The 27,566-nt window shown below is 42.5% G+C and overlaps 1 protein-coding gene across 1 annotated transcript in view; it reads right to left on the reverse strand.

The window, feature by feature from the left end:
* The window catches only part of FYCO1 (FYVE and coiled-coil domain containing 1), a 30,238-nt gene extending 4,943 nt beyond the window's left edge, over positions 1-25,295 (reverse strand). Inside the window, exons 1-14 of the mRNA XM_010022013.1 lie at positions 25,116-25,295; positions 23,512-23,618; positions 22,294-22,419; positions 17,994-18,100; positions 16,974-17,117; positions 16,123-16,216; positions 12,981-15,611; positions 10,948-11,040; positions 9,634-9,752; positions 8,206-8,373; positions 7,637-7,786; positions 6,029-6,217; positions 5,524-5,670; positions 1-38 (exon numbers count right to left, since the gene is read on the reverse strand). The exon at positions 1-38 is cut by the window's left edge and continues 88 nt beyond it. Of these exons, the coding sequence (XP_010020315.1) occupies positions 1-38; positions 5,524-5,670; positions 6,029-6,217; positions 7,637-7,786; positions 8,206-8,373; positions 9,634-9,752; positions 10,948-11,040; positions 12,981-15,611; positions 16,123-16,216; positions 16,974-17,117; positions 17,994-18,100; positions 22,294-22,419; positions 23,512-23,618; positions 25,116-25,170 (4,168 nt within the window). The 5' untranslated portion in view covers positions 25,171-25,295. The remainder of the gene's footprint in view (positions 39-5,523; positions 5,671-6,028; positions 6,218-7,636; positions 7,787-8,205; positions 8,374-9,633; positions 9,753-10,947; positions 11,041-12,980; positions 15,612-16,122; positions 16,217-16,973; positions 17,118-17,993; positions 18,101-22,293; positions 22,420-23,511; positions 23,619-25,115) is intronic.
* Between the last annotated feature and the right edge of the window lie 2,271 nt (positions 25,296-27,566).

The following is a 27,566-nucleotide window of genomic DNA, read 5'->3' on the forward strand; positions in this document are numbered from 1 at the left end:
CCGATTCATCAAAGGTTGAAGAATTGCACGTGCTGTTTCTAGGACAAGACAAAAGAGGAAAGACATGATTCTCTGAGTAAGATGTGGTCGAATATCATCTGCATGCTAATGCCTTCCTAAACCAGAAACATTCTGATAGTCATGATGCCAAATTCTAGTGACAAAACTGGGCAAAACTGCAGCCCCATTCTGCTACCAGCTGGGCACAAATGGTACACTGTTCTGATCCTGGTCCCATGAGCTAGGAGCACATACATCCAGAATATCTCTTCTACAGTCTGAAGATAATCTGAGATGCTGCCAGGTTTTAATTCCCTGGCAGGTGGAAATCTGGACGGAGGGCAGGTACGAGCAAGACTTGTCCTTTAAACAAAGCTTCCACAGGGATATGACATTTGCCCTGGATTTAATCTGTGAGGTGTTTTACAGACATATTACCCAGTTCCTTACTCTGACAATGGTGCCCCAAACATATCTTATTGCTGTAGAATCACTACCATGTATCTTCTTTTCACAGAAGAAATACTAGGTGATTCAAACACAAATACATCACACAAGCTGTTACAGGATGACAAAGCAGGATGCCTCCTCCCCACCATGATGTGGCCAGGAGAGCAGAGGAAGTAGATGGAAGAATCTGCCATCCACTCCTTACTTCCAAAAGGGTGCATGCTCTAGGTGAACACTGGAGTAGCACCAGCTATGAATTACAGGGCTGGGACACACAAAAAACTTGAGAGTCAGTAAACAAATGCTGATACTTTCCAAGTAAGAGCTTCTCTAACTGATAATCACTTTGCTTCTCTGCACCTCAGCAGGTTGATCAACTGAAAAAATTAGGCTGTCACTCCAAGAAAAAAGCCAAGGATTCTGACACAGAGGGAACCAACTGGTTGGTTCCTCCCAAAAACCAGTGGTACCTAATAAAACGTGGTATCACATGTAGCATATGTTCTTCTGAACCATCAATCATGTAGAAAGGGCATAACTGCCACACGTTCTGTAGACCAATTCTCAAAACCAATGCACAGTTTAGCATTTTCTTTTAAATCCTGTGGGACCTTCCTCTACAAGCAACACTGCTGAGTAGAAGAGCAGGAGAAAACATCTCCAGCACCTCCAGCCCATAGATTCACGGAATGGTTTAGGTTGGAAAGGACCTTAAGATCATCCAGTTCCAACCCCCTGCCATGAGCAGGGACACCTCACACTAGAGCAGGTTGCTCCAAGCCCCTGTGTCCAACCCGGCCTTGAACACTGCCAGGGATGGGGCAGCCACAGCTTCTCTGGGCACCCTGTGCCAGCGCCTCAGCACCCTCACAGGGAAGAACTTCTGCCTTAGATCCAACCTGAACTTCCCCTGTTTCAGTTTGAACCCATCACCCCTTGTCCTATCACTACAGTCCCTGATGAAGAGTCCCTCTCCTGCAGCCTTTGAGCCCCCTTCAGACACTGGAAGCTGCTCTGAGGTCTCCACGCAGCTTCTCTTCTCCAGGCTGAACAGCCCCAATGTTCTCAGCCTGTCAAGAGTCATATTAACAGTCTTACCAGGACTGTTAATAGCCTAAGGAGACAGAAGTGACGTGTAGGAAAGACTCAAACCTGTCACTAAATGCCCAAACATGAGCAAGAACCAAACAGATCTGTCCACTGAAATGTAGGAATAACATAGTACATATTGGTCCCATACAACACCTATGCAAATACAGTGATACAAATAATTTGTTTACTATCTTTATACAGCTAGATAAGAAAACTGTTTCTGACAAAATGCCCTAGAAAACTCAACTATTACTTGTAAACCTATATATATATTTTGTTTGCACAGTAGGAACAGCCCCAGACTTCATGCTGTGATCCACAGAACTCTCCCTTCCTACCACAACAGGTACATAGCTTTAATTCTGCAGCCTTGAATTTATACAGACCAAGAGAACTACATGACTACAGGCTTCCCAGAAGTGTCTAACTCCATGATCTATTATGCAATGCCATCAGAGTTCCTTATTTAATCCATTATTTCACCTTTTGTTTGGGACCTGGAAATGTAAATTAAATCCCAGCACCAATACATTTTCCATGTTCTTCTCTAAAATGTGATTTTCCTTATTCCTTATGCTGCAATCCAGCATGTGGCTAGGTGGTTAGCTTGCCACTTGGCTGCTCTAATCCATAAATTCACCATACCTACTCACTATAGGCTAAAGGAACACCAAGTCTTCTACTTTGTCTCTTGAACCCAAGTGCATTACAATCACAAAGCAAATTCCCCTTCTCCTTTACGATATCCCATTGGGTCCAACAGTCTAAGCTGAGGTCTGGTAGCCTATATGGAAAATATAAGAAACAGTCTCAGGATTTTACAGGAGCTCTTGTCCCCCTGACAGGAGAATTGGTTCTTGCCTGACTTGTCACACCAGGTGGCAGCATTAAGGATGTTCCTGCAGCTTGCCAGGTCCCCAGCTTCTGAATATGAACCCTCTGGTATCTATTAAAACAGTCTGGACTGTTTCTCTTGTTTTCTTTTGAAAGTGAAGTGGGTCTGAGAAGCAGGAAGAACTGACACATGGAAAAGACACTACAGCAAGAAGAGAACAGCTCTCATTCAGCAACTCCTTGAGACAAGGATTGTCTCAGGCTGGTGGAACATCTTGAAGAGGTCTTACTTCATGCTTGTCCTGTTCTTATGCTCTTCCTCAGGCATCTGCTGTTGGTGACTGTCCCTCCACTGGATGGTCTTATATATTATAAGATATATATAACTCAGTGTTCCTTTTCTCCCCATTCTCAGTCCTTCCTACCAGATGACTGCAGCTCAGTGGTATCTGACCCTTATTGGCACCATGATGCCCATGTTACCTTTTTCCCCTTACAAAACAGCTGTTTAAGCAATCCTTTCCTTACCACACAATTTCTCTTATTTCTCCCATAGTGAAATGGTGCAACATCCTTAAAAACAAAACTAGGAAGTAATGTGCTGTGATTGTGTGGCAAGTAAAGCTGCTACAACAAGGCTGCTTTTATCAGCAGAGGGTACTAAGAGGTGCTCCTGTCCCGTCTTCTCTCCCTTGCTGGTTCTGTGCAGGGCAAAGAATGCTTCAAATCACATTCAGTTCCCCTTTTTGGCTACACTGGCACCCTGCCCAGCCATGTGAGTTGTAATTAGGTCAGGAAAGACTGTCAGAGTCACTAAAAAACAAGAATCCAAACCAAAGCAACCACAGTGCAGACAGGCTGAGATGTGCTTCCTACCAAAAGCAGCAAAAGGTGTGAATACACACAAAAGGTGTGAATAAAGTCTTTGTTTCTGTACCAGAATAGTGACAACTTTTGGTTTTTTTCACACTTCTGCTTTGATCTTGATTCTGCTGCTGCAACATTTATTGCAGACATGGAATTTCTACAATATGTGAAAATGGGAACACTAGTTTACCCTGCAGACTTTGATCCAGTGTTATACAATATCCTCCTGACCTTTGTTTTATGAGAACACAATCTGCAAATGTGAATGCTTTAGAAGTAAAAGAGCTTCAAAATATAACACTTCAGAAGAGAACCTGTGAGCCTTGAAGTAGCAAGATGTGCTGCAACTGCACAAGTTATCTCAGCTTCTCACAATCAGATTTCAATCAGGTTGCTTCAAACCCATGTAACAGACCTGAAAGCATGAAGTGACTACTGTTTAATCCTAATCTTTAGGAAAGAGCAGTACAGTAGACAGCAAAAGGGGCACAAGTAGAAAAGAAAATGTCCTTTAAGATCATTCACTGCTTTAAGCACCAACTCGCATTTCCAGTCCAGCAAGGACTCACACCCAGAATAAGGTAAGGTCAGTGTGAAAATCTCAGCCACACTGAGATGCTCAAGTTATCCACACTGTAATTCTCCATCCAAGCCATTCTCCTCTCCAGTGTTCAGAGTGTGTCTCAAGCACAGAGTAGGACTCTTCCCCCTGCTTGTAAAACTGACGAACCAAGAGCAACGGAGGTTAAAACACCGTTTCCTGGCTTTCCTGCCTATAAGCTGTGAACAAGGGCAGACAGACAGCTTCTAACAGTTTACATGGTCAAGTAGGATGTTGCATGTGTGCCCTTCAAGAACAGCATTCCATCACTAGTGGCAATCCTTCCTTCCAGCTTCAATACTTTGTGGGACAAATTGAAAGAAATGGTGACACACACTTAAATCTTTAGTCCTGTTGTAATCTCCAGAGCTAACTCACTTGATATCCCCTCTGTAGATAGCATGAATTCAAATACGTTACCCTCAGTTTTCTTCTTAAAAGAAACAAAACCCTCACACACAAATTGTCCCTTGGCAAAACAAGGGCAATATTCACTTCAAAAGAGCATTGTGAAGCTCAGTTTGCTCATGTCTGCCTAACGCACGAATATACTGTCAGTGTCCACAGTACACAGAGTGGACAGGATATATACAACTTATTTACTAAGAAACAAAAATGGAGCTGGGTTTTTCTTCCCCCCCCAACTAAACCAGTCTGCACAGTCTGTCTTCTACCCAAACTGCAAGATGCTGTGGTTTGTGCTGGAAACTGGTCTGCTGAGGGCAAAAGAGTCAAAGTCTGCTTTCTCAGCAGCAGGCTGCTTACTCCATGGTTATTGTCAGCTTAGCATTTTCATTTATCATGTTTCTTTTTCTGCTCAGAAGCAGAACAAGCCCAGGATTGAGGTGAAAATGCTTTCTTTTTTGATTCTCAAATATATAGGAGTTTTTGAAAGATTATATATTACAGAACAGAAATTTTGGAAAATATTTGAAAGTATTTGAACATTATTTTGTCTAAATATGGATATATTTTAAACTCTAATACCACAACATATTTTGCAAACCAAGTACCTGGATATTCAGATGGCCTTAGGCCCTCTTCATTGCTAATATATGTAAAATAGATGTAAAAAAAAAAAAAAAAAATGACTGAAACCTGCATGCATTCTCATTTCAGAAAAAAAGAATAAACTTGTGCCAGATTTAGCTATGCAGTTCCTGTTCTTGCTTTCTGTAAGGTGTTATCTTCAAAGCAGTAAGGAATCCTACAGACACAGACCAGCTATTTCACATTCCGTTCAATAAAGCCTGTCATAAAAAGAGCACATCTTTCCTTATCTTTTCCCTACCTCCTTGTTGGCTTGCTGTTAAGTAATAGTGAGTCTGACAAAGAGTATCACTTTGCTCCTATTGTAAGTTAAGTGTGAATGTGATCCGGTGTGGCCTTCAAGCTGATTTTAATGGTGACAGCTGACCTGATGACAGCACTGAAGTGGGACTACTCCTCTGTGCTGTGGTGAAGCAGGTGGAGCTGTTCAGATTTACTAGATTTGATGCTGACTGTGCAAACAGGCCAAAATCATTTTGTGTTTGTCTGCTGAACACGTGGCTGGGAATAGAAGTGTCTTCTCTTTATGCAGAGGATGCTATCCCCAGTGAATTGAAAAGCAATCCAAAAAACAACACTCCAAACAAAACCCAGCGGAGTCCCCTCTCTACGAAGCAGTGTTTACTCACAGATCTGTTACACTTTGATCCAGAGAATCTTGCTCCATCTGACTTTCACTGTGGAGAGAGTCAGATTCCTGTACTTGGCACAGCTCCTCATCAGTGATTATATCAAATGCTGCATCATCTGGTGGTTTAGAGGCTTCACCTGAAACTGTGCCATTAAGGATATAAAAAGAAACATACACAGTATTAGCTGGTTGTCTGGAAAACAAGCAAGCAAAACCCTTACAGGGGAAGCCTGAGCCATTCCTCTACCTTTACAGAAGCATTAGGTCACTACTAGAAACAACTGAAAACCTCAGGCTGACTGACACTCATTTAATATACATGCAAATTGCTGTCAATACTCATCAAATTCAATAACTGGACCAGTCCCACCCTGAAAACACTCCATGAACATGTAGGGCCTTGGTGCAGGGGGTGGCCATGTGGTTTCTTGGGAGATGCCTAAGAACTCTGCTTATTTCCCCAGAGAATGCAAACAATAAACTAACCAAAAGCCCTCTCAGATGGTGACACGGGTGATTCCAGTGAAGCTGGTGATCCTTCCTGGTTGGCACTGGACCCAGAGTCATCTGTACTATCCACAATGACTCTAGGCTTATTAAAGCAAGCTCTGCAGCAACGCTCCTTTTTTCCACCAGGCTTTGTCACCATGTAGTTGTTGCAGCAGTAGTAGCAGAAAATGCGACCACACATTCTAGAAATGAGTCAAAACGAAAGGTGTTAGAATAGTACCACATCCAGGTGGAACATATCTGTGTGATAGAGGTTGGGCCTGTGTCATGATGGTCTTGTTCTCTGCAAAAGCCCAAACGCTGTATCCATGGGCAGAACTCAACACCGACTGTGCTGCTTTCTGAGATGAAGCAAGTTTTCTTGACAAACACAGGATAGATTCATACTTTACTGCCTTAATAAAAAGGGAAAACAGAAAACCCCCTAAAAATACTCGAAGAAAAAATTAATTAAATATACATTTAAATATAAAGACACAAGCCAAATAAATACCCACCAAAATGCAATACAAATAAATATTACACATATTAAGGAAGGAAATAAACTTAATAATATTATACAGGCCAAATCTCATACTTGGAGCCAAACTCTATTTGATTGTAAGGACTGTAAGAACACATCTAGATGACTCTACTTAATCACCCCTTTCTCCCTCAGTCAGGGAAGAAAAAGCAACACTGGACACATAAATGTACATTCACCCCTCTTCCTCTCTCCACTTTGCAGCCTCTCAGAACTAAACCTGACAACTACTTCTTAATGAACGTGTTAAGATTTTCCTGAAGAAAAGCACCCGGCAGGGATGACTGTTCTTCATGAAGTCATAGTGGTTTTGGTTTTCATAAACATTTAAACCATTAGTAGGTGAAAACACAAGCAGGTTTCGCAGATTTTAGTAGAAATGTCTGATTTGGAAGTTAGTACTGGAAATGACTCATTAATCCTCATTGAATGTTCTCTACATTCATATGCAATTGAAACAGTCCCAGTACTACATACCTTGCAGGATGAATTGAGGATAAAGAACAGTAAAGAGACAAAACAAACATATGACTAAGACCCTGAAATATATCCACTTAAATACATTTGAATAAATCTAGATCTAGTTATTAGTTAACTGCAAGCAGGCTAACTGCATAGGAAGTAATATAATATTAAGGTTTTTTAGAGGTTACTCTGCAATCAGTAAATAACCCTGAACATACCCAGTGTAAGGAACCACATTTGTAATTGCACAGCATGTTGCCTTTGTTCTGGAATACTTCTATCACAACAGCAAAACCATTTTAGTGAATATTGTTTACAACATGCACAGAGCAGTGCATAATAAATACATTAAACCCCAGAAACACACTATATAGGGTGTGATTATCTTTGTTTCCAGAAATGAGAAACTGAGTTGCATCCAGATCTTTACCTTAATACATGTCAAGAGACCTTTCCATTAATGTCTCTTTTCCCCTTGTGAGCTCGCGTGTGCTTTCAGCCTGTATCAATGATTTTGACCAATGAACTGTGAACACTAAGAAGTACTTCACCCATATAAACATTTAAACTATATTTTACTTTTAAGCAGTGTAATGAAGTTCAACAAACTGACCTGCAGTGGTGTCGGCGCACCATCCATGAGAACTCTTTCTGGCAGTCCAGGCAGTGGTTAACCTCTGTGTCCCCCTGCCACCTTTGCTCTGCACTAAGCTTCTGCTGGAACTCCAGAGCATCTGATTTTTGCCACAGAGCATCTTTATCTCTGCAGAGACACAGTTAAAGGAGAGAAAAACACACAGAAATTATTAGTGCTGGTTTACTGTCAACCAGCCTCAACCTGAATGCTGGTGAAAGCTTCAAAGTAAAAATTGCTTTCCTGAAACTTCTGAGGAGCTTTCAGAAATAAAGATAGATAAAGAAACCTACCAAAGCTCTTAGGAAGGAGGGGAGAAAAACATATGCCATGCAGAGAACTACATATTTTTGCAAAACAGACAGAAAATTAAGGAGGAAATAATAGTGGGTGTTATATTTTTGACTGCATTATGGAAATGCAAAGGTTCAACTGCTGATGAACTTGGCCACTACCTGTATCTTCCAGTCAGGAATACAAGACTGAACCACCCTTAACATCCCAAGCTAGGATTTTAATTGCTGCTTGCTCTTTATTTTAATGCCAACCTGATAAGTTCTATCAAACGTTCTTCAAGGAACTGTTTTGTTCTTGTCAGATCATCGAGTTCAGCAAATAACTTCTGGTCGCTGCTATCTTTGTCTGCTGCCACCTTGCTGAGCTTCTCACTGTAATCCAGGACCTTTTCTTTTGCTTCTTCAGCTTCTTTTTGGATCCTGATCAAATACAACGGCAATTAAGAGTCATTTCTAGCTCATGTGCATTCAAGTCTTCCCCATAGAAGAAAAGGGTCCTCCACCCCCGTAAATAGGTTGTTTCTCAGTGTGCACAGTTTTTACAGTTAGGCAGAATCTCTCCAGTTTTCTGTATCACTGAAAGTGCACACAGATCTGTTATCTAGTGAACACAGTCAGCAACCAGCAATTTCTTGGATGCCCTGACTATAGCAAAGCTTATGATGGCTACCACACTGGGAATAAAATCGGTGTTCTTGGAAGCAAAGACGAGCAGCAGCTGCAAACTGAGTTTCACATTCACAAAACAGAAGGAAATCAGTTTTTCACTATATTCTTCTAACACTGATGCAATTCAAAAACTAAAGGCTAAGACGACGCAGTTCGCTGCACAGTCAGTGGAAGGAAATTTTCCCAGGAAGCTTCCAATAATGTGAGTTTTGAGTTAACAATATGGCAATTTCAGTCCTGTGAGTCCCAGCAATGGATTGAAGATGCTACAGCAACACAACACAAAGGATTGAGCTGGTCTGAACTCACTCAGTAAATTTGATTAGATTTTGCACTGACAACCTTCAGCACAGCTCAAGAATCATCAGTTTTCCCACAAAGACAGATGATATCAGCACAAAAATGTACAAATATATAGGCTTTGGTTAACCCAAACTCTCTGTGAGCCCATGCCTCATGAAGATCTATTTTGGACTGCCAGACAATCCGCACCACACAGGCTTACATTACAGACCTTTGTTAGATACTTTGTACTGATAAGAAACATGACAAAGACATGCAGGATGTGGTCCTGTTCAAACAATTCTTACTGATTCCCCGAAATATTACGGAGAGGAGAGAAAAAACCTGTTAAAAAGCACAAATTTTCCATTCCTTATAAAAAACAAAGTGCCAATATCAATGCTTTAGTTTTGAGATTAAGCTTTAAGGTAAAAAGAGGTTGTAAAATGTCTTTCAGTTTATAAAGGAAGTCATACAATGAATTTATGTCACCAGCTAAATTAACAATACAATAAAAGCCAAACCTTGTATTTATGTGTGCTGTGCAATTTACAGATTTCTCATCTGAAGTGTCAATCTGATGTTTTCCACCAGTCCCTGGGCACTATTTGCCCTATATAAACCCCGTGGCATATGCTACTTCATAACCCACGGCCATTTTCAGGATGCTTTGGTTACTGGCCCCTGATTTGGCTTACAACCAATGGTGTAAAGAACACAAACTCCCACCTTTCCAAGAGTTCTCTCAGAGATGTCACCTCCTCTTCTTTCTGCAGCCGAGCAGATTCCGATTCAGACAGCAGCTCTCTTGCTTCATCCAGCTTTCTAGACAATCTTGTGTTTGCAGCCTAGTGAAACAAATGACTGTATTTCCTTACATAGAAAAACAAGACTTCACCAAGTATAGGACAATTACCAAGACACCTAAACAATGCTTTAAAAGAATCAGTTAAAGCCAAATCACCAATTAAGATATTCTTGTATAAGCAGATGCTAATTAGTTGTGTACTAATGATTAATTACTTCTGTCACACTGAATAAGGCATAGACTCTAAAGTCAGACAGTATTAATTCTCTAATTCTTATTAGTCCGTATCAGTTGAGCTTTTGCTTCCTTGTCAAGGAAAGTGTCTCAAAGATAATGGCAAAAGAATATGCCCTCTAAGTTTTTTCACCACCTAAAAGTTTCAAAAGAAAAAAGGAATATATTAGGAAGATGTATATTGTCCAAGGAAGTGGTAAATGCTCCATCCCTGGCAGTGCTCAAGGCCAGGCTGGACGGGGCTTGAGCAACCTGCTCTAGTGGAAGGTATCTCTGCCCATGGCAGGGGGTTGGAACTGGATGATCTCAAGGTCCTTTCCAACCCAAACCACTCTGGGATTCTATGATTATTAAAGCTATATGGAACATGAAGTATAATGGAAACAAAAACTTCTTTCACAGCTCTCCAGAAGAGTCTGCCACACTTGGAGTCCTCAGGGAACACACCTAGCTGCATCTAAAGGTGTACCTATTTCTGCTAGCAGGCAGGGCCAGGTTCAATAACCTTAACTGTCTTATTTCTGGAGTCCTTACACCTCAGGACAACACTCCTAACTCAACTGTTTGATAAATGCATTGCTAAAATCTTGTTTTCTTCCCAGGTGGATTATTTCTCAGCCAGATTAATTCTATGATTCACTGTGCTTTGCAGCCTGCAAACAGTTGGATCCACACACATGGATGTGTGCAGTGGGCAAGCACGGCCTAAAACAGACACGTTTTAAACCTGCACTCCCATTTAGAAGTGTACACATAGCCAGGTTTTACAGAAACCCTAACTGGCTTTCACAGCAGGACAAATCCTAAATGCTGTTGTGCTTTTTGTAATCTCTGTTTCAGTGGCTAACTTTCAGCTGCCACGTATTTTGTCTGCAGCACCTGTATTTATTCAGGGGCATTCCCAGCCTTACAGTCACCAGAAATTCTGCTGCCTTCTCAGATATAACGATAATGCCCACTGACACAAATGTATGTGTCTTTTAATCAGATCAAGGACCTACCTGTAACTCTGCAATCTCTTCCTCTGCAGCACGCTGTTGTCGCTTCTGCTCCTCAAGCTGCTCTTTTACTTTCACACACTCTTCATTGACAGCCTAGCAGAGAGATGAAGCCAGGAGTTAGCATTCCTCTAGCAGCCACCCCTGCTCTTTCCCATTTGCCTGTTGTCTTTCGTCCCCCCCCTCACTGCACTCCTGTAAAAAGCCCAGCTCTTTCTTCTTAGTAACTTCCTGAAGGTGCTGGGGGGCTGCTCTTAGGTCCCCGTGAAGCTGCGTCTTCTCCAGGCTGAACAAGCCCCATTCATTCCTCAGCCTCCCTGAACAGAGCAAGTGCTCCAGCACTGACCATCCTGAGGGCTTTCTGCTCATTAAGCTGCAGGTTACGGATGGTTTTAGGGGGCAAAACAATATTCCAGATGTGGCCTCATGAGTACTGAGTAAAGGGGGATAATCACTGTCCTCGGGCTCCTGGCTGTGCTCCTGTTAATATAGGCCCAGACAGAGAAATTCCTTGTCTTGCATCTGCTGCAGTTGCCAGCACAGAGCAGTTGTCTCCTTCTGACCAGTTTTCTCCAGGCAGCCATCTCCTCCTTCCTGGCCACCAGAGGTATTTTAAAGGTTTACTTCATGTTTTTTCACTTTCCCCTCCACTTGTTGCTCTGTGGACACTGGCTGCCTGTTTAGATGTGTCCTCCTGAGACGTGATGTTCTCAGTTGAGGCACTTTTGCACCAGAAGCAATAACCACTGGGAACCTCTACGAGATTCCTAGTTGTAAATCAAGAGTGCTCCTACTCCCATGTATGGGATAAACACAGCACCACTGTCAGGCTTGTGACAGACAGCTAAGAGAAACCCAACTCATGGATGCAAGGAAATTCCCCTCTGTTGTGGCAGACAAGCTGTGGTTTACTGTTCCCATTACGGTTCTCAACAAAAAGAAGGCCCAACTTGCAAAATGCTTTGGCTCAAAAGAGTGAGATAATCCAAATCATACCAAGGGTTAAGAAGCCTTTATAAAAAGTAAACATAAGTCAATGTATGCTGTTTTCTCAAACTTGAGGGATTTCTGGATACCACGAGTAGCATGCACCTCGGATCAACTGCCATTCTTAGCCATTATCTCAGAATGGCAGCACAAACACAGTAAAACCTTCAGCTTTTAGGTGTGCTGTTTCACATGTACAGGCCTGCCTCATGTTTTCTGGAAGCAAAACTTTGATCTTCTCTGCTGCTACCTTGAGCAGTTGAACACAAAACTACATGAGGAAATTAACTGCAAAAGTATCTGGTCTCAGTCTTCAGTTTGCTTTCGTCAAAATCAGTTTTAAGGAGAAGTAGCATTGTGGGCGTGGGGAACAGGTCTTGCAATGTTCCTACCAGAAGAGAAAGAAATCACAGCTGTGATCAGAGGGAATAGTTCCAGAAAACACCACCTAAAGTGCCAACTCCCTCTCCATTACTGGCTGGATTTTCTGTATCACACGGCCTCTCCACTGCGCCCAGATGGCACCACTACACATCTCCAAAACACTAGAAGAGTGCCAGGAAGATGGTGTCAGACTCTTTCCAGTGGTGCCCAGTGACAGGACGAGGAGCAATGGCCATAAACTAACACACAACAAGTCTCATCTCAACATGAGGAAGAACTTCTTTACACTGAGGGTGTCAGGGCACTGAACAGGCTGCCCAGGGGGGTTGTGGAGTCTCCCTCTCTGGAGACATTCAAACCCACCTGGACATGTTCCTGTGTGACCTGCTCTGGGTGACTCTGCCTTGGCCCCAGTCCATTTAGGTTGGGCCAGATGATCTCCAGAGGTCACTTCAACCCTAACGATCCTGTGATTTTACCTCAAATAGTCCTAGGCCATAAGTGTAGAGGCATTTTAAGGCTCCCAGGTTAAGGCTAGCTGTGTGCTAGTCTCAGAGCCTGACGATCACAAACCTCAGGGTTTCATGCAATTATTGCTGCAGCAGATGGTAAAGTAGGGGAAATCCTGCACAGCTCCCTCAGCTGTAACCATCACATTCATTTACCTTGAATTTTGTCTGATAATTTAGAATCTCTGTGCTCATTTGAAATTTTACTGCAGACAGCTCTTCTTGGCTGGTCTCTTGGAAACTCTGTGCCTGTTTCTTTGCTGTCTCCAGCTGCAATTGCAGACTTGGAACAGCTGAGGCACATACTTGAGCCTCCTCTAATTTCTCTTGCAGGCTCTTTTTCTCCTGTCTGAGATTAGAGATGTCAAGCTTCAGCTTCTCCTGTTGCTTGGCTTCCTGTTCTTCCAGTTCTTTGAGCCTTTTTGTAGCCTGGGCTAACTGCTCTTCTGCATCCACCTTTTCAGAGGTCAAGGCACAAATCTGAATACCAAGTTCAGCCATATCTGTGTTGGTCCTGTGGAGGAGATCTTTGTTTTCTTCGTTTTCCATTCTAGCAACTTCCAGGCACTGCTTAACCTTGGATAGCTCTCCCTTCATGCTCAGCAAATCATTTTCTAGCAGAGCTTTTTGGTGGGCTGCTGTCTCCTGCTCTTTTTTCAGCACTTCTTCTCTTTCTTTACATTGCACCAGTTCTTGCACATGGTTTCTGTTGAGTGACTCACTTTGCTCTTGAAGCTGCTGAACAAGTGCCTTCTGCTCACCCAAGGAAGCCTCTGTGATTGCCAGCTCACCTTTCACCTGCTCTCTCTCATCAGTGGTCTGCTGAAGCTTCACTCGCAGGTCCAGGACCTCTGCTTGCAGCCTAGACACTTCAGCACAGTTGATTTCCAATTGCTCTTCACTCATGGCCAATCTGGAGGTCAGCTGTTTTGCATCCTTCTCCAGAGAAGCTGCCTGCTGTAGTTGGTGTTTTTCCATGGATTCCTTTTCTGATGTGAGGGATTCAATAAGCTTTGTCTGATGAAGGCATGTCTTTTCAACACTGAGCTTTTCTGCCTCAAGAGTCTCCACCTTCTTCCTATGTCCTTCAGCTTCTGCTCTTAGCTGCTCACACTGACTCTCCATGTCTTGCAGTTTTAGTTCCTTCTCCGAGAGCTGTGTCTGGAGACACTCTTTGCTTTCCTTCAAGGTGCATAAGCTTTTTTCCATTTGTAAACTATGCTGTTTGGCACTCTTCAGCTGTCCTTCAAGTGAGGCATAAGACTCCTTGGTGGTCTCTTCTCTTTGCTTCAGCTCTTCATAGTCTGAGTGCAGAGCCTCTAATTGCTCCTCCAGGATATGGCTTTGCCTCCTGGCATTCTGCAAGTCTTCATCCAGCTGTTTGTTCTCACTCCGGAGCTTCTTCTCTTTTTCATCAACTGACACCAGGGCATCATCTATCTCACTCTGAAGCTGCTTCTCAGAAGCTCTCAGCCTGGCTACCTCAGCTTCCAGGGAAGCTTTAGAAGCTTCCAAATTTTTCAGTTTCCTTTCCATCTTCTGCTTGGACTGCTGCAAATCCACATTCTCTGCTTTTAGCTTCCTGCCCTCCTCACCCATTTCACTCACTGCAGAGTTTTGGTGTTCCATCTGCTCCTCCAGCTCCTTGACTTTCTGGTTGAGATGCTCTTTCTCAGACAAGAGATTCCGGTTTTGCTCCTCAAGGCTATCCACAGTCTGACTCACCTTTGCTAAGTGACCCTCCTGCAGTTCAAGTTGCTCTGCTTGAGACTGGGCTTCCTGCTTCAGTGCTCCTTCCTTCCTATCATACTCCTCCTCAAGCTTCTCTTTTTCTTTCCTTGCTTCCTCAAGATTTTTTTCCAATGACCCCACCTGAGCCAGCGACCCCATTACCTGGGTCTGGAGCTCAGCCACCTCCTTTTCTTTCAGGGCCAGGGCCTTCTGAAGTGCTTCCATTTCCTTTGCCATGGTTTCCAGCCTCTCAAGCAGCTTTTCACTCTCTTCTTTGGAGTCAGTGGTGAGGCGACTGTATCTAGATTCCAGTTCCTTCTGTGCCTTTTCTTTCAGCTGCAGCTCCTCCCTTGCTGCTCTTAGCTGAGACACTTGTTCATCACTGAGTCTTTGCATGTCTGCCTTTTCCCTTTCTGATTCCTGAAGCTTCTCTAACAGTGCCTGTACCTGTTGGGCAGAATCACAGTGGGCTGTGGCTTGTTGTCCCTTTTCCTCCAAGGCAGCATCTACTTTTGCAAGGAGGTTGAGGTTCTTCTGTTCTGTGCAACTCAGCTTGGCTTTGAGCTCATTGATGCAATGATCCTTCATAGCAACCAAAGCCTTAGAGGCCTCTAGCTCCTGATTCAACACCTGCAGTTTTGAGGCGCAGTCTTCCTTGCTGGCCACGAGCTGCTCCAGTTTTATTGAATATTCCTTCTGCTGCTCCACTGCATTCAGCTCCAGTGACTGCAGGCACTTCTGCAGGTCATGAACAGTGCTCTGAGTGGAGTGCGAGACCTCACACTGCTTCTGTAACTCTGTGATCATCTTTGTCAGCCGGGAGTTCTCCTCACTGCAGTTATTGCTCTTCTCCTTTTCTACCTGTACTTGTTCTTTCTGAAGGCTGACAGCTGCCTGGAGCTCCTGGTTTTCCATTTCTAGCTGGTGAATACGATCTTGAAGTTCCCTCTGCCTCAACTCAGCCTGGTCAAGTTCTACACGCATCTCTTCAAAGCCCTCGAGGTGTTCAACATTTAGTGAGCTATTTGCATCAGGGCTGGAGGGGAACTCCTGGGCCTAAATGAACAAAAGGGGAAAAACCAGAAAGTTTAATAAGTATTAAACATGCATGTAAATGGTGTGCTCAGATGAGAGCAAATTCAGGCTTTTAATGCACAGTGATGTTGTATGTTGCATTCACAGCACTACAAAATATCAACTTCCAGGAAATTTGGCTTGTTTTCACAAAAGATAAATGTAAAACCGTAGAGATGAGGCCCTCAGTGACATGGTTTTAGTGGTGGTTTTGGCAGTTGTGGGGTTGTGGTTGGACTTGATGATCTTAAAGATCTCTTCCAACCTAGTTGATTCTATAATTTCATGATTCTATCTGCAGGCAGATACAAGAGCTGCATGTTCAGTTGAATCAGCTACTGGACAATTCCCTTTACTTTTAAGTAAGAACCCTTTTTTTATAGTTTACCATTATATGAGTCATAAGCACCATAAAACTATTAAGCTTTCTGGAATGATGCCACTAATTAAAGATCTACCATGTCACATAAACATTTCTTTGTAATTTGCTTACCTGCAAATAATTGCTCACTAAACTGCTCATGCTGGAACTGCGACTTGGGGGCTTCCATAAATATGCAGAAGATCCAAGTGAGGACAGTGTCCTCCTGTTGATCACACAACGAAACAAGCTATAAGAGAAGTCTAAGCACATGCATGCATGTCTTCCTACTCTCACACGTAAGATTTGTTGAGTTGGAACTACTATATACTAAAAGACATAACAGCTCGTGCTCTTATGGAGCCAACAACCATTGAAGTTGATGGAAAGCAAACCAGGGGTATCAAAAAAGCTTATGGGGTTGGCAGCCATGACTTCCCACATCCACAAGAACCACAATGCAGCTTTGCTTTAAGCAATTGTATTGCTGTTTGGTGGCAGCTCAACCAGGTGGTGGCAGCATGTAGCCATCGAAAACTCCCACTGGAAAAGATCTGGATTAGACCTAGAAGTTATCCCTCTCTTTGAAGTGGGATCAGGCTGTCAGTGACCACATACTGTCATCTCTACCATTGCTACAAGTGAAGCACATTGCTTGGCTTTTCAGTCACTGCTCTTAAAACAGAAGGAGTTAAGAATATTTGTTCTTGTGCCTGTGAACATGAGAATAGCTTGGGATGTGGACTAAATTGCCCTTAGTGGAAGTACTCCATTACAGAGCATCAACTCTGATCTCTGGCACACAGTATACTGCAAGAAAAAAAGGCCAATTTGGTCATAGTCTAATTACATGAAGAAAGCCTATACTGCTCTAATACAAATATTCCTACCTTCAAAACCAGAAGCTTTAACAGCCTCTGCAGCATTTTATGTTACATTTTATGGCCCTGCTAATACTAAATGACATAGTGGTTCTATCTTACCTGGCAAATGCTGGCCATGCAGCATCTAAATCATAGCCTCTTGATGCCAAGTCAAACTGAACATCAGTGAGCTCATAGAGTTGACCCACAATGTCAGAACTCATCCTGGAATTGAGAAAAGGACTTCTTGCATAGTACCAGTCACTTGAAAACAAACAGACACAAAATTAAAGTAAGTAACAGCTGTAAAACTCATTCATAAGTAAAAAAAGAAGCAGCAGTTTCACTTGCAAAAAGCCCCACAACATCATTTTCACTCCATCCCAGAAAAATTATGATACACTATTCTAAACACAAACTGAAACATCCCATCCCCTTGATAGCAATGAAATTAAACAGTTTTAATGAAGCCCACAGAATTATCTTCAGAGGAGCCCCTGCACAAGGTATTTTTTGATCTAGTGCTTGGGCAAAACACCAGCAAGACAAAATATTTGCTATACACTGGATAATCACACAGGAAATACCTAAAGCACACATTTAAAACATCAGAAACGAGGGACAGAAAGCAGCAATCAGAATTAAATACACTGTGTAAATAGATGGCCTTTTCTCAAAGCCATAGAAGTGCCCCCCTCAACCAACTACAAACTATCTTTGGTGTTCCTTGGCCAGGGACAAGCTGTTCCTCTGTGTGACAACCCAGAGATACAGGCAAATGCTGTCTGGGGCTTTGAGCAGCACATCCAAATTAACACTCCTTTATGATGTCCCGCACAGAATATCAAACCCAGGATCTTCAATGCTTCTAAAAATGTCAACTTTGAAACCAACTGACAGAAGCATCAGCACCTCCCACTCCACAGACATTTAGCTGTAACAACTTTCAATCTTTACCAGCCTAAAATAGGCATGAACCAGTGACCCAGGCCAAAAGGTCTGTTATCCTTTCTATCCTATTACCAGCTCTCTAAGCCAACCATTTGGAAGGGTTTCAATTCCTTTCAACAGCTACTTTGTGATGTTGCTTGATCACACTAAGCAAACATCCATCAGTGAATAAGGTACTTTGCTATTCACCTGGTCACCTTGGTATTCATGAAACATTGCTGCAAGGTGTCTGCGAGCCTTTGGTGCACCAGGGAGTAACGAAGAAATGCTCTTCCTTTTCCAAGAGATGTTCGTAGCTGGAAGGGAGAAGCAACAAGGAAAGAAAAATCTAAGTACCATCTGTAATCATGTAGAGATATGGCCAGAACAGTCTACATATCAACACAAAACCACTCACAATAAGCCACTAGTTGTAAAGGAAGTAGTAAGAACTGAGAGACACTTTCTCCCAATACTGTCACTGGGTGGAATCCTTTTTGAATGATGAATGTGTACCTACAGCTGGCTGATGCCCACTTTATAATAGTGTAAAAGACATGACAGGACCAATGATTTATTTAATATACTGAGTACATGAGTACAGACTATGCTAAGGACAATTCCCAACACAAGGCAAAATCCCAATGTGCCCAGCAAAGCCAGAAGTGACTGCTTAGATTACTCAGGATGTGTCTGGCCACAGCTGGAAGAGCTTTAGGGCAGCTCTAGTCATAGAACAAAGATGTACACATACACAAATATACATCCCCACAGACCCACTAACCCTTTCTTCATACTTAAGCCATTAAGTTAATAAAACCCTAATTCTTACTTCAGACCAAAAGCAGCTGCCTGACCAATATTAATAGATCTTTTCATGAAGACAGCTGTTAAATCAACATAAAGGGCATCACAAAACTCAGTATTAAATTTTGTTATAGCTCTTGACTTGGGGAATTGAGGTTTTGTTTTGTCTTTTACATCTGAAGAATTTGCTGCCCTGCAATATAGTGAAACACTAAACAGTAGTGTTTTATTTCTCCTATCCATCAAAGTCACTGATCAATTTAGGAATGGAAAATGATAGTGATGAAAGAATCTTTCACCAGCCAGCCATGCTCCCAACCAAACTGCTCATCCAACTAACAAACCAAATATATCCAAGATCCAGAAATGGAATACAACATTAGAGGGGCTGAGGTACAAGTTAGTAGGTTACTGTGAATATTGTCTGAAGAGTTAGTGGGAAAGAAGGCTCAAAGGGCACACAATCTTTCTCTCTTGATCAGTATTCCACTGTGGTGAGAGCAATACCTTAACTCCCAGTTTCCTTGATTTCACTGTTACTGGGCTTCTGCACTGAAGTGAGACCCAGGCTCCTCATTCAACTCACTAATCCACTACATACAAAAATGTTCTTTATAAATGGAACAAGGAAATGTGGAGCAAAGGCAACACCTTTAACTGTTTTTTGGTTTGAATTCTAAAGGACACAAAGTGTGAAATAACATGTGCCCCAAAGGCTAAGTACCCCATAAACAACATTTAATTTGCCAACTGGTTTTCGCCCTCATTCACCCTGTAGATGTCTGAATATTTCTTCCAGCAGATGCCCTGCCCTGTGCACAGAAGCTTTCAAGTGGGTTTCCTAACTAGGCATATTTAGCCACTGAACTAATCTTATCCTTACTCCCTTTGGTTTATGGATTTAAATGGCCTTTCTTAAGCATGGAGCAAATGTACTTGATGAGAAGGTGAGGAAAATATTTACATATATGCAGCAACAAGTAGCCAGAGGCTATTTGACTAGGAAACAAAACCAGCTACAGCCCTGCTAGAATACAGGGAGGCAAGCAGTGCCTGGTATTGCCAGTGTATCCATGCTGACTGCAAGCACAGTAGTTAAGGTGCAATGTATTCCTGTAAAGACATGAAAGATGTGTATTCAGTATAACCACCTTTGAGAGGGGAAGGACCAGAACTCACTGCTCACCTAATGCCATCAAGGATAAGGCTCTTTGTTTAATTCACAGACTGGAGGATTCCAGGGTATTCCTATTTGCTCCCTTGCTCCACCTCTTTAGCATATCATGCGCCCTAATACTAGAAGTGCTGCAGGCAAAGCACAAGAGGAGGCATTATGCTTTTAAATGTTTGACCATTCTTAAAAAGCAGCTCCCATTACTCTTTCCTCCTTGTGCACTTCAATCTTTGAAAGTCAACAAGTACTGTTCAGAGAGCAAATAAATGACATTTGGAAACCTTTAGATTCTATACAGCTAGGTTCAAAAATTGGCTGCTGATTTCCACCTGTAATGAAAGGGAATAACCAATACGTTTTCCTGTCATCTGTCATTTCATTTCTGGACCCGAATCTGCCAGCTCCGTTATCTGAAATGGATGACTGTTTGTTCTGGGAGTTCTAGTATTCCTAGACCACAAGCCAATAAAGTTAAAAAGTCTTCCACAAACTAATTTCTGTGGCTGCACATAGATTGAAATGGAAAATATCCTTCTGTCAAACAAGAATTTCTCATACCATGCTAACCATTAAACAGCCAGAGGTACTGAAGAAGGATTAAAAAGCAGAGCAGCCTTCATCCCTGGCAGTGCTCAAGGCCAGCTTGGACAGAGCTTTGGGCAGCATGGTTCTTGGCCATGGCAGGGGGTTGCAACTGGATGATCTCAAGGTCCTTTCCAACCAATTCTATGACTCTTATGTGGTAATATGCAGGTGATACCAGAGGCAACAGACTGTTGAAGGCTACAGCAGTCACCATTGCAGAGAAATCAGATTGTCCCCCGTTCCTGAGAAATTAGGGGCCATTATCCACAGTCAGAGGATCCTTCCTGCAGCAGCAGTCACTGTCCTTACTTCTCTAGTTTTCCTGGAAGTAGCGGGAAAGTCAAACCCCATTTCCATGATGCTCCCCTGTTTCTCTTCCCAGAGGAAAAAAAACTGGAGCCCTTCCTTGGCTCATTTGCCTCAAAACAGTAATATTCAATATTGCCTAAGCTGCTAAGAGAAGTGAGGTAGGGAACACAGAGCCTGCCTCTGCTAGAGTATCATGGCTCTCTTCAGGTGAAAAAGCAAACATTATCTGGAGCTGCTGTGAAGGAATTGCTAAGAGAGTAGGGAAGTCTGTAAATAGTAACTTGCCAGTACAAGTTAGCACTCTCACAGGTAACAGAACTGAGCATCAGCACAACACTGGCTGCACCATCACACCAGTGCCTCTTACACCCACCAATGGTTCTAAAGACTCAGACAGGATCAGCACAGAAAGCTTCTCACAGCACTTATTTCACCCACTCATCTTGCTGAAGACATGGCTGTTACAAGATTAAGCTTTATATCTAATAAAAATAAAGCTTTTTGTCCTGTTCATGACACATTACCAAAGGGAACAATGACAACCATCCTGAGCAATTATATCACAAATACATCTATTTGACATGGAGCAACAAAATTAAGACAGAAGATGAAGTGCTGCTCTCAGGCAGTCCTCCTCAACTCTACTGACCAGCTGGAAAAGTCTTTAAAAATGTCAAATATGATGAATCTTTCCTCTTACACTCAGCACCAAGTCCCGCTGTAAGCTATGCTGAGGATGCAGGCTCTACCCTTGACTTAATTATTCATTCCTTTGAAGAGAAAGTGGCACTAAGTTTATGAAAAGGCAAGGCACAACCAGAGACAAACAGGACCATTACTTGTGTAAGTAGTCTTCAAAATAAAGTAGGAGTCAGACTATCCCATCCTATATAATTTAGTGCCCCAGTAAGAAGAGTAACTTGGCATTTTTACAGAATCACAGAATGGGTTGGAAAGGACCTTAAGACCATCTAGTTCCAACCCCCTGCCATGGGCAGGGACACCTCGCACTACACCGTGTCACCCAAGGCTCCGTCCAACCTAGCCTTGAACACTGCCAGGGATGGGGCAGCCACAGCTTCTCTGGGCACCCTGTGCCAGTGCCTCAGAACCCTCACAGGGAACAACTTAGATCCAATCTGAACTTCCCCTGTTTCAGTTTGAACCCATCACCCCTTGTCCTATCGCTACAGTCCCTGATGAAGAGTCCCTCTCCAGCAGCCTTGTAGCCCCCTTCAGACACTGGAAGCTGCTCTGAGGTCTCCACGCAGCTTCTCTTCTCCAGGATGAACAGCCCCAATGTTCTCAGCCTGTCTTCATATAGGAGGTGCTCCAGCCCCTGAGCATCTCGTGGCCTCCTCTGGCCTTGCTCCAACAGCTCCATGTCCTTCTTATGTTGAGGACACCAGCCCTGCACACAGTGCTGCAACTGGGGTCTCAGGAGAGCAGAGCAGAGGGGCAGGATCACCTCATAAAGCCTGCTGCTCACACTGCTTTACATGAGAATTAAAAATAAAAATTCCCAACTTTTTTGGCTGTATGTTAAAAGCAGAGTATTTGCTTCTGGTTTCTACTGCTCTCAAAGACACAGCAAAACTTAAACCATATATTATGATGCTGAACTGATATACTCACTTCTGTAATAGACTTGACGAAGCGGATTCCATCATTAGCTCCCTTGACTTTCGCTAGACAGTCACAGAAATAGTCCCAGTAGTCTTTTCTGTTGCCCAGCAATGAGTTCTTTTCTTTCTGGTCAAACTTAAACAAGGAAAACAAAATGCAATAAGCAGAACATAAATAAAACTATAGTTATATTTAGGTACTTGGAATTCTCTTCCTTTCCCAGCAACATGTGCTTTCGTGTCTCCTCTTTGTTTTAGCCAATGTATCCATAAAGGAAAGAGACACTCATGGAATCCAGCAGATCCACTAGCTACGTTACAGACAGTAACAGATAATAATGTTCTGGGCGTAGTTAAAATACACACATTCATTCAAAACTGCTGAAACAAAGATTTGCAGCTGTCTAAGAGTGACAGTTGCTGAGAGACCTGGAATCAAGTGTGGCAACAGCACACATGTATGTACCAGAAAAACCTGCTCTATCTAAATCACCTTCAGAGCAGCAATGCAGTGAAGGCATAGACTGCAGCTTGGACCTTTCACATCCCAAAGGAAAGCTGAAGAGCTTATGCTGAAGCCTCTGCAACCCAATTAATACTCCCTTTGCCTAGATTAAGGGCTAGATTATCATGTCTTTGTTGCAATCAGTGACATGGATACACTACGTGTAGACACAAACACATGCAAACTGGATTTCAGTTTGCCTACCAGTGTCCTCTTTTTACTTAAATTCTGAGGATGGACAAAAAGCAGCATTCCAGATGAAAAATCAGCCTTCTGTGTTAAGCATTCCATACAATTAAAATGAATATCCAAAGTGAAGTTACTACAAATTCTGTCAGTTACTCACAGCACTGTATTCGCACTGTGAACACCTCACTAGTATTTCTTTTGCGTTAAAATGTTGGCAAGATCTCATTACCACAGCTTTCCCACGATAATTTAGCAGGATATATCTTTAAAGTCAAACTCAAATCTTTCAGATCAGTAAAAAAATGCCTTACATTCTTCAGTCAGACTGCCAGCACTGCTTTTTGATCACATTTATTTACTGTCACTTGAAATAAGTATGATAAGCAGCACATATTTCAATTCTTACTGAAAAGAAGGAGACTCAATTGGATATTTATGATTATTTGAGTTAAACCCCACATACTGAAGTGGCAAGAAGAGAAAGCAAGGCCTAGCTTTGCTGGTGGATTACACATGACACACATCACTTTTTACCTGTAGAAGGTACTCGAGCTTGTAGGAGAATTTTTGCAAGTTGACACTGTCATCTGTGATCGGTTCTCCTCCTTCTTTAAATTCTTTACTTAATTCAGTCACAGCATCTTGAAAACAAGACACCAAAATGGTTAACTACTCCAACAGATATAGAGCACTGAATCCATAAACAACTAAATAACTGACTTTTCTGCATGGCCATTACATGTGTATTCAGTTTCTTTCAGTCAAAATGTCTTAAGGACAGTGCAAAAAGCTTCCTGATATGTTTGCAATTAAGATGACCATTAAAAAACATAGAGCTCAAGTTACAGCAACATGTTGCACAGGCTAATTCTTCTTAAAAAGAGCAAAACCTCCTTCTGACACTCAGCAAAAACAAGTAACAGACAGTTGCTAACTGGTTCTTCAGCAGAGGAAAGAGAAATAACTTTTTGCTATCTCGTGTGCACATTAAGGTAGTACCACAGCACAAAGAGGATTCCGATTAGAAAGGACAAAGCATGTCATCTGCTAGAGGGGATCAGTAACACGAGAACAGTCTCTCAGTCAGCACATTTATCTTCTCCATGCTTTATTCAGGAAGGTTCAGCTTGTGCTGGTTGCAAACAGAAATGGGGAAAATAATTTACACTAAAATAAGCAGAGAACAACTGCTCTTCCCTAAAACCTACACCCTTAGTAGGTGAGGAAATCTCAAGTCAAAGCAAACTCTGTTGTCTTCCTGGACACTCTGCCCCCAAAAGGCTGTACTTCTTAGTATCAGACATTACTGATTTTGAGCTTGTTTTCCTCTTGGTTTTTAATTCTTTCAGGTGCCTGAGTGAGCCTTAGCTCCCAGTCTCACTTGGTCCCCCTTTGTGAAGTAAAATCTCTTCTTGTTAGCAAGCACATATCTCATTTTCATGAAGATCTAGATTCCCAGCTTTGGTGCATATCACACCTTACATTTAACAAAAATTAAAAGGAGAAGTTTCTGGATCTTGGTATAGGCAGCTGGGTAGGACAGAGCCAAAGCAAGCAAAACAGTTATGAATCTCTGTTTGCCTGCAACAGAGCTATGGAAAATGAAGTTGGCTACTGATAGTGGAGGACAAGTCAAGCGCGCAGAATGCATGTTCCAAGAACAGCAGATCCAACACTCATCACTCCTCCCCGCGTCTCCGTTCCAAGCTTGGTTTGGCCTCTTGTTTTTTATATTTCCCACATTAGCAGCAACTCCTCACCAGCTTCCCACCAAGGGAGGGTCTAAAAATCAGGCCTTCTCCTTGTGTCATATGAAGTTTTGTAACAGCACAGCCAACACAGTCCTAGCTCACACAACACACCCCAAGGACACTTCTTTTTTTAATGGTAAAACTTATTTCTCATCTTGCACGTTTAAATTTGCAGGATTTAAGAATTTAAGTTGCTGCAGAAGGTACAGTATATCTCTCACAAGAAACATCAGCCACATCTCTATTGAGCACATCACACACCTTGAACAATGTTGGTACAACTGCTGCACAAGTTACACAAGTGACAACACAACTCCTACTCTTTGTTTCCAAACACAGACGATGCATTCCAGCCTACAGAATGAAGCTGTCAGCATGGCACTGTACCTTGCAAGTCCCTGATAATCCGCTGCAACTGGCTTTCACCGCCACTTGCTGCCATCCTGAACACCAAAGGAGCTCTCCTTCTGGGCCGTTGACCTTCTCATCCATCTAGGTAGAAACAGCAGAGTTCATGTCCTTGATGACCACTGGGCTAACAAAGATTATTCTTCTCTGTGACACCTGCAATTCTGTAAAAGTCAAAATTAAAACAAAAGTCTTTATAATCTCAAATGAGCAGAAGAGAGGTGCTTTGGCATTTTAGATCCTGTTTAGTAATGAATTCCAGTAAGGCCAACTCTTTTCCTGGTACCTCCTTTCTATTTCCTTCTAGATTTCACTTTCCATTTCAGTTATTTCTTCAGTTAGATCTTTTGAAATTCCTGAGCAAACCTCAGAGAGCAATTTTCCCTTGCTGGAGTTACAACACAGTTGGTCTGACAGCCCAGCGCAGGCTGGCATCTCACGCCATTCACCTTGTGACCCTGAGGGTGGTTCTGATGACACGGGACTTTCCCTCCCAAACCCTCTGCCAGATCTTCCCCACAGGCTGCAGAGTAAAAAGGTACAACAACTTTTCCATTTCAGAGAGATGATTTCAAGACACAGACTAGGCATAGGCCAAGGAGTCAAAAAATTGTGTACGTTTGATTCTCCGGCATTGAAGCATATTTTTCACTCATAAGAGCAACTTAAAGAGTTAGTACTGGTTTTAGCATGAGAAACATCCCCTCCTCAGAACCCACTGTTCCCAACACATGTAAGAGGATACCACTCTATTTTAAGCTCTGTAGCAGCATCCCTGGCTGGATAAATATACCTTTGCACCACTTCCCTTGCTTAGAACAATGACAAGTGAGTTACACCATGACAGGGGGGTGGAACTGGATGATCTCAAGGTCCTTTCCAACCCAAACCATTCTGTGATTCTCTTCTATACCTAGCGCTCGTAGAAAAATCTTTCCTTAGCTAAATTCAATGAATTAAGATTAATCTAAAGCCACAAACACTTAATGAAACAACCACGCCTGCGGACCCAAACTTTCAAATACTAACCTGGGAACATTTGTTCCCAAAAAAGCCACAGAGAAGCTGCATAAGGAAGTTACTGAGCATCCTGTTGAGGGGTTGTTCACAATTCTGCATTCTGCCTACAATGGTACAGCCAAATTTTCAAACAAAGTACTGAATCTTCAGAAAATTTGCTGTTATACTTCTGTGCTTTTGTTATCATTCAAGCTCAACAACAATGAAATTAAGTTGCAATTAAAATCTTACAAACTTTTGAAGAACAAATGTGATTAGGTCAAATTATTACATCTTTCTCTTTTCTTTCATTCCCAAAATAATTACATTGGCGTGGCTGAAGTAGGCGTCTGAATGAATCAAGTGCAAATCCTTCTACCCTATGTATCGAGGTATTGTTTGGAAATGATCCTGATATGAGCCTGTATTCTCTTCCTTTTGAAACAAAGCAAACCTTAACAAAGCCATAGAGATAGAAACATAGGAAGTATAAAGAAAAGACTGTAATTAATCTTACTAGTGTAATGTTTCTCTTAATACCTGTGTTTTATTACCTGCTAGTTCCTATTTCTGTATTTTGATGGCAGTTGTTATGACACAAGCGTCTCATGGACCATGTGGTGTCTGACGAAGGGCCTTGGCCTGCAAAATCCCCCCCACAACTGGGTTGTTTCAGGGAGAGGAGGCCAGCACAGCACAACCCTTTGTTGTGCCGAACACAGACTTTTACCCTAAAGCAACAACATTACATACCCAGGATTCCTGTCTTGATTCTACTGAGTGATCATATAAAGCACCACACTTCCTTGCTGAGTTTGGGTGCCAGTGAAAAAGAGCAAGAATGGAACCCAGTGAGTCAATGTTTCCTTGTTTAAGAACATGCATCAATATCAACCCTATTTGTTCAGTTTAGCAACTGTTATAGAAAGGAGCTCATATATATATGAGAAGACTGTGCAATTTGCGCAACGGAAAACCAAAACATGTGGCCAAACAAAATGCTCTTCCTCATACAAAGGGAGAAAAGAGCAAGGACGAACCAGGGGATCCTGTCTATCCATCCCAATGGCTGGAACAAGCCCCAGTTCAAGGTTCCAGAAGCACAAAGGCTATGCAAGGGGCATGCCAGGAAAACAGTGAACAGGCTGACTGCAGGTATGAACAGAGAGCTGGGAGGAGTAGACAGTTGGGAGTTCAGCTCCTGGCTCCCAGTCACCCCTTTCCTCAGTACAGGGAGCAGGATCTCACGGCTTCCCCCTCCCTTGCATCAACTCCCACCCATAAAATACGTATTTCCTCCCTTCTCTTCCCAGAGGTGAAATGGATCCTTACAGCTGGGCAATTGCACAAGGAGAATCATGGAATCACAGACTGGTTTAGGTTGGAAGGGACCTTAAAGATCATCTAATTCCAACCCCCTGCTACAGGCAG

The sequence above is a fragment of the Nestor notabilis genome, unplaced genomic scaffold (genome assembly GCF_000696875.1).
Source record: "Nestor notabilis isolate BGI_N333 unplaced genomic scaffold, ASM69687v1 scaffold18679, whole genome shotgun sequence".
Lineage (NCBI taxonomy): Eukaryota > Metazoa > Chordata > Aves > Psittaciformes > Psittacidae > Nestor > Nestor notabilis.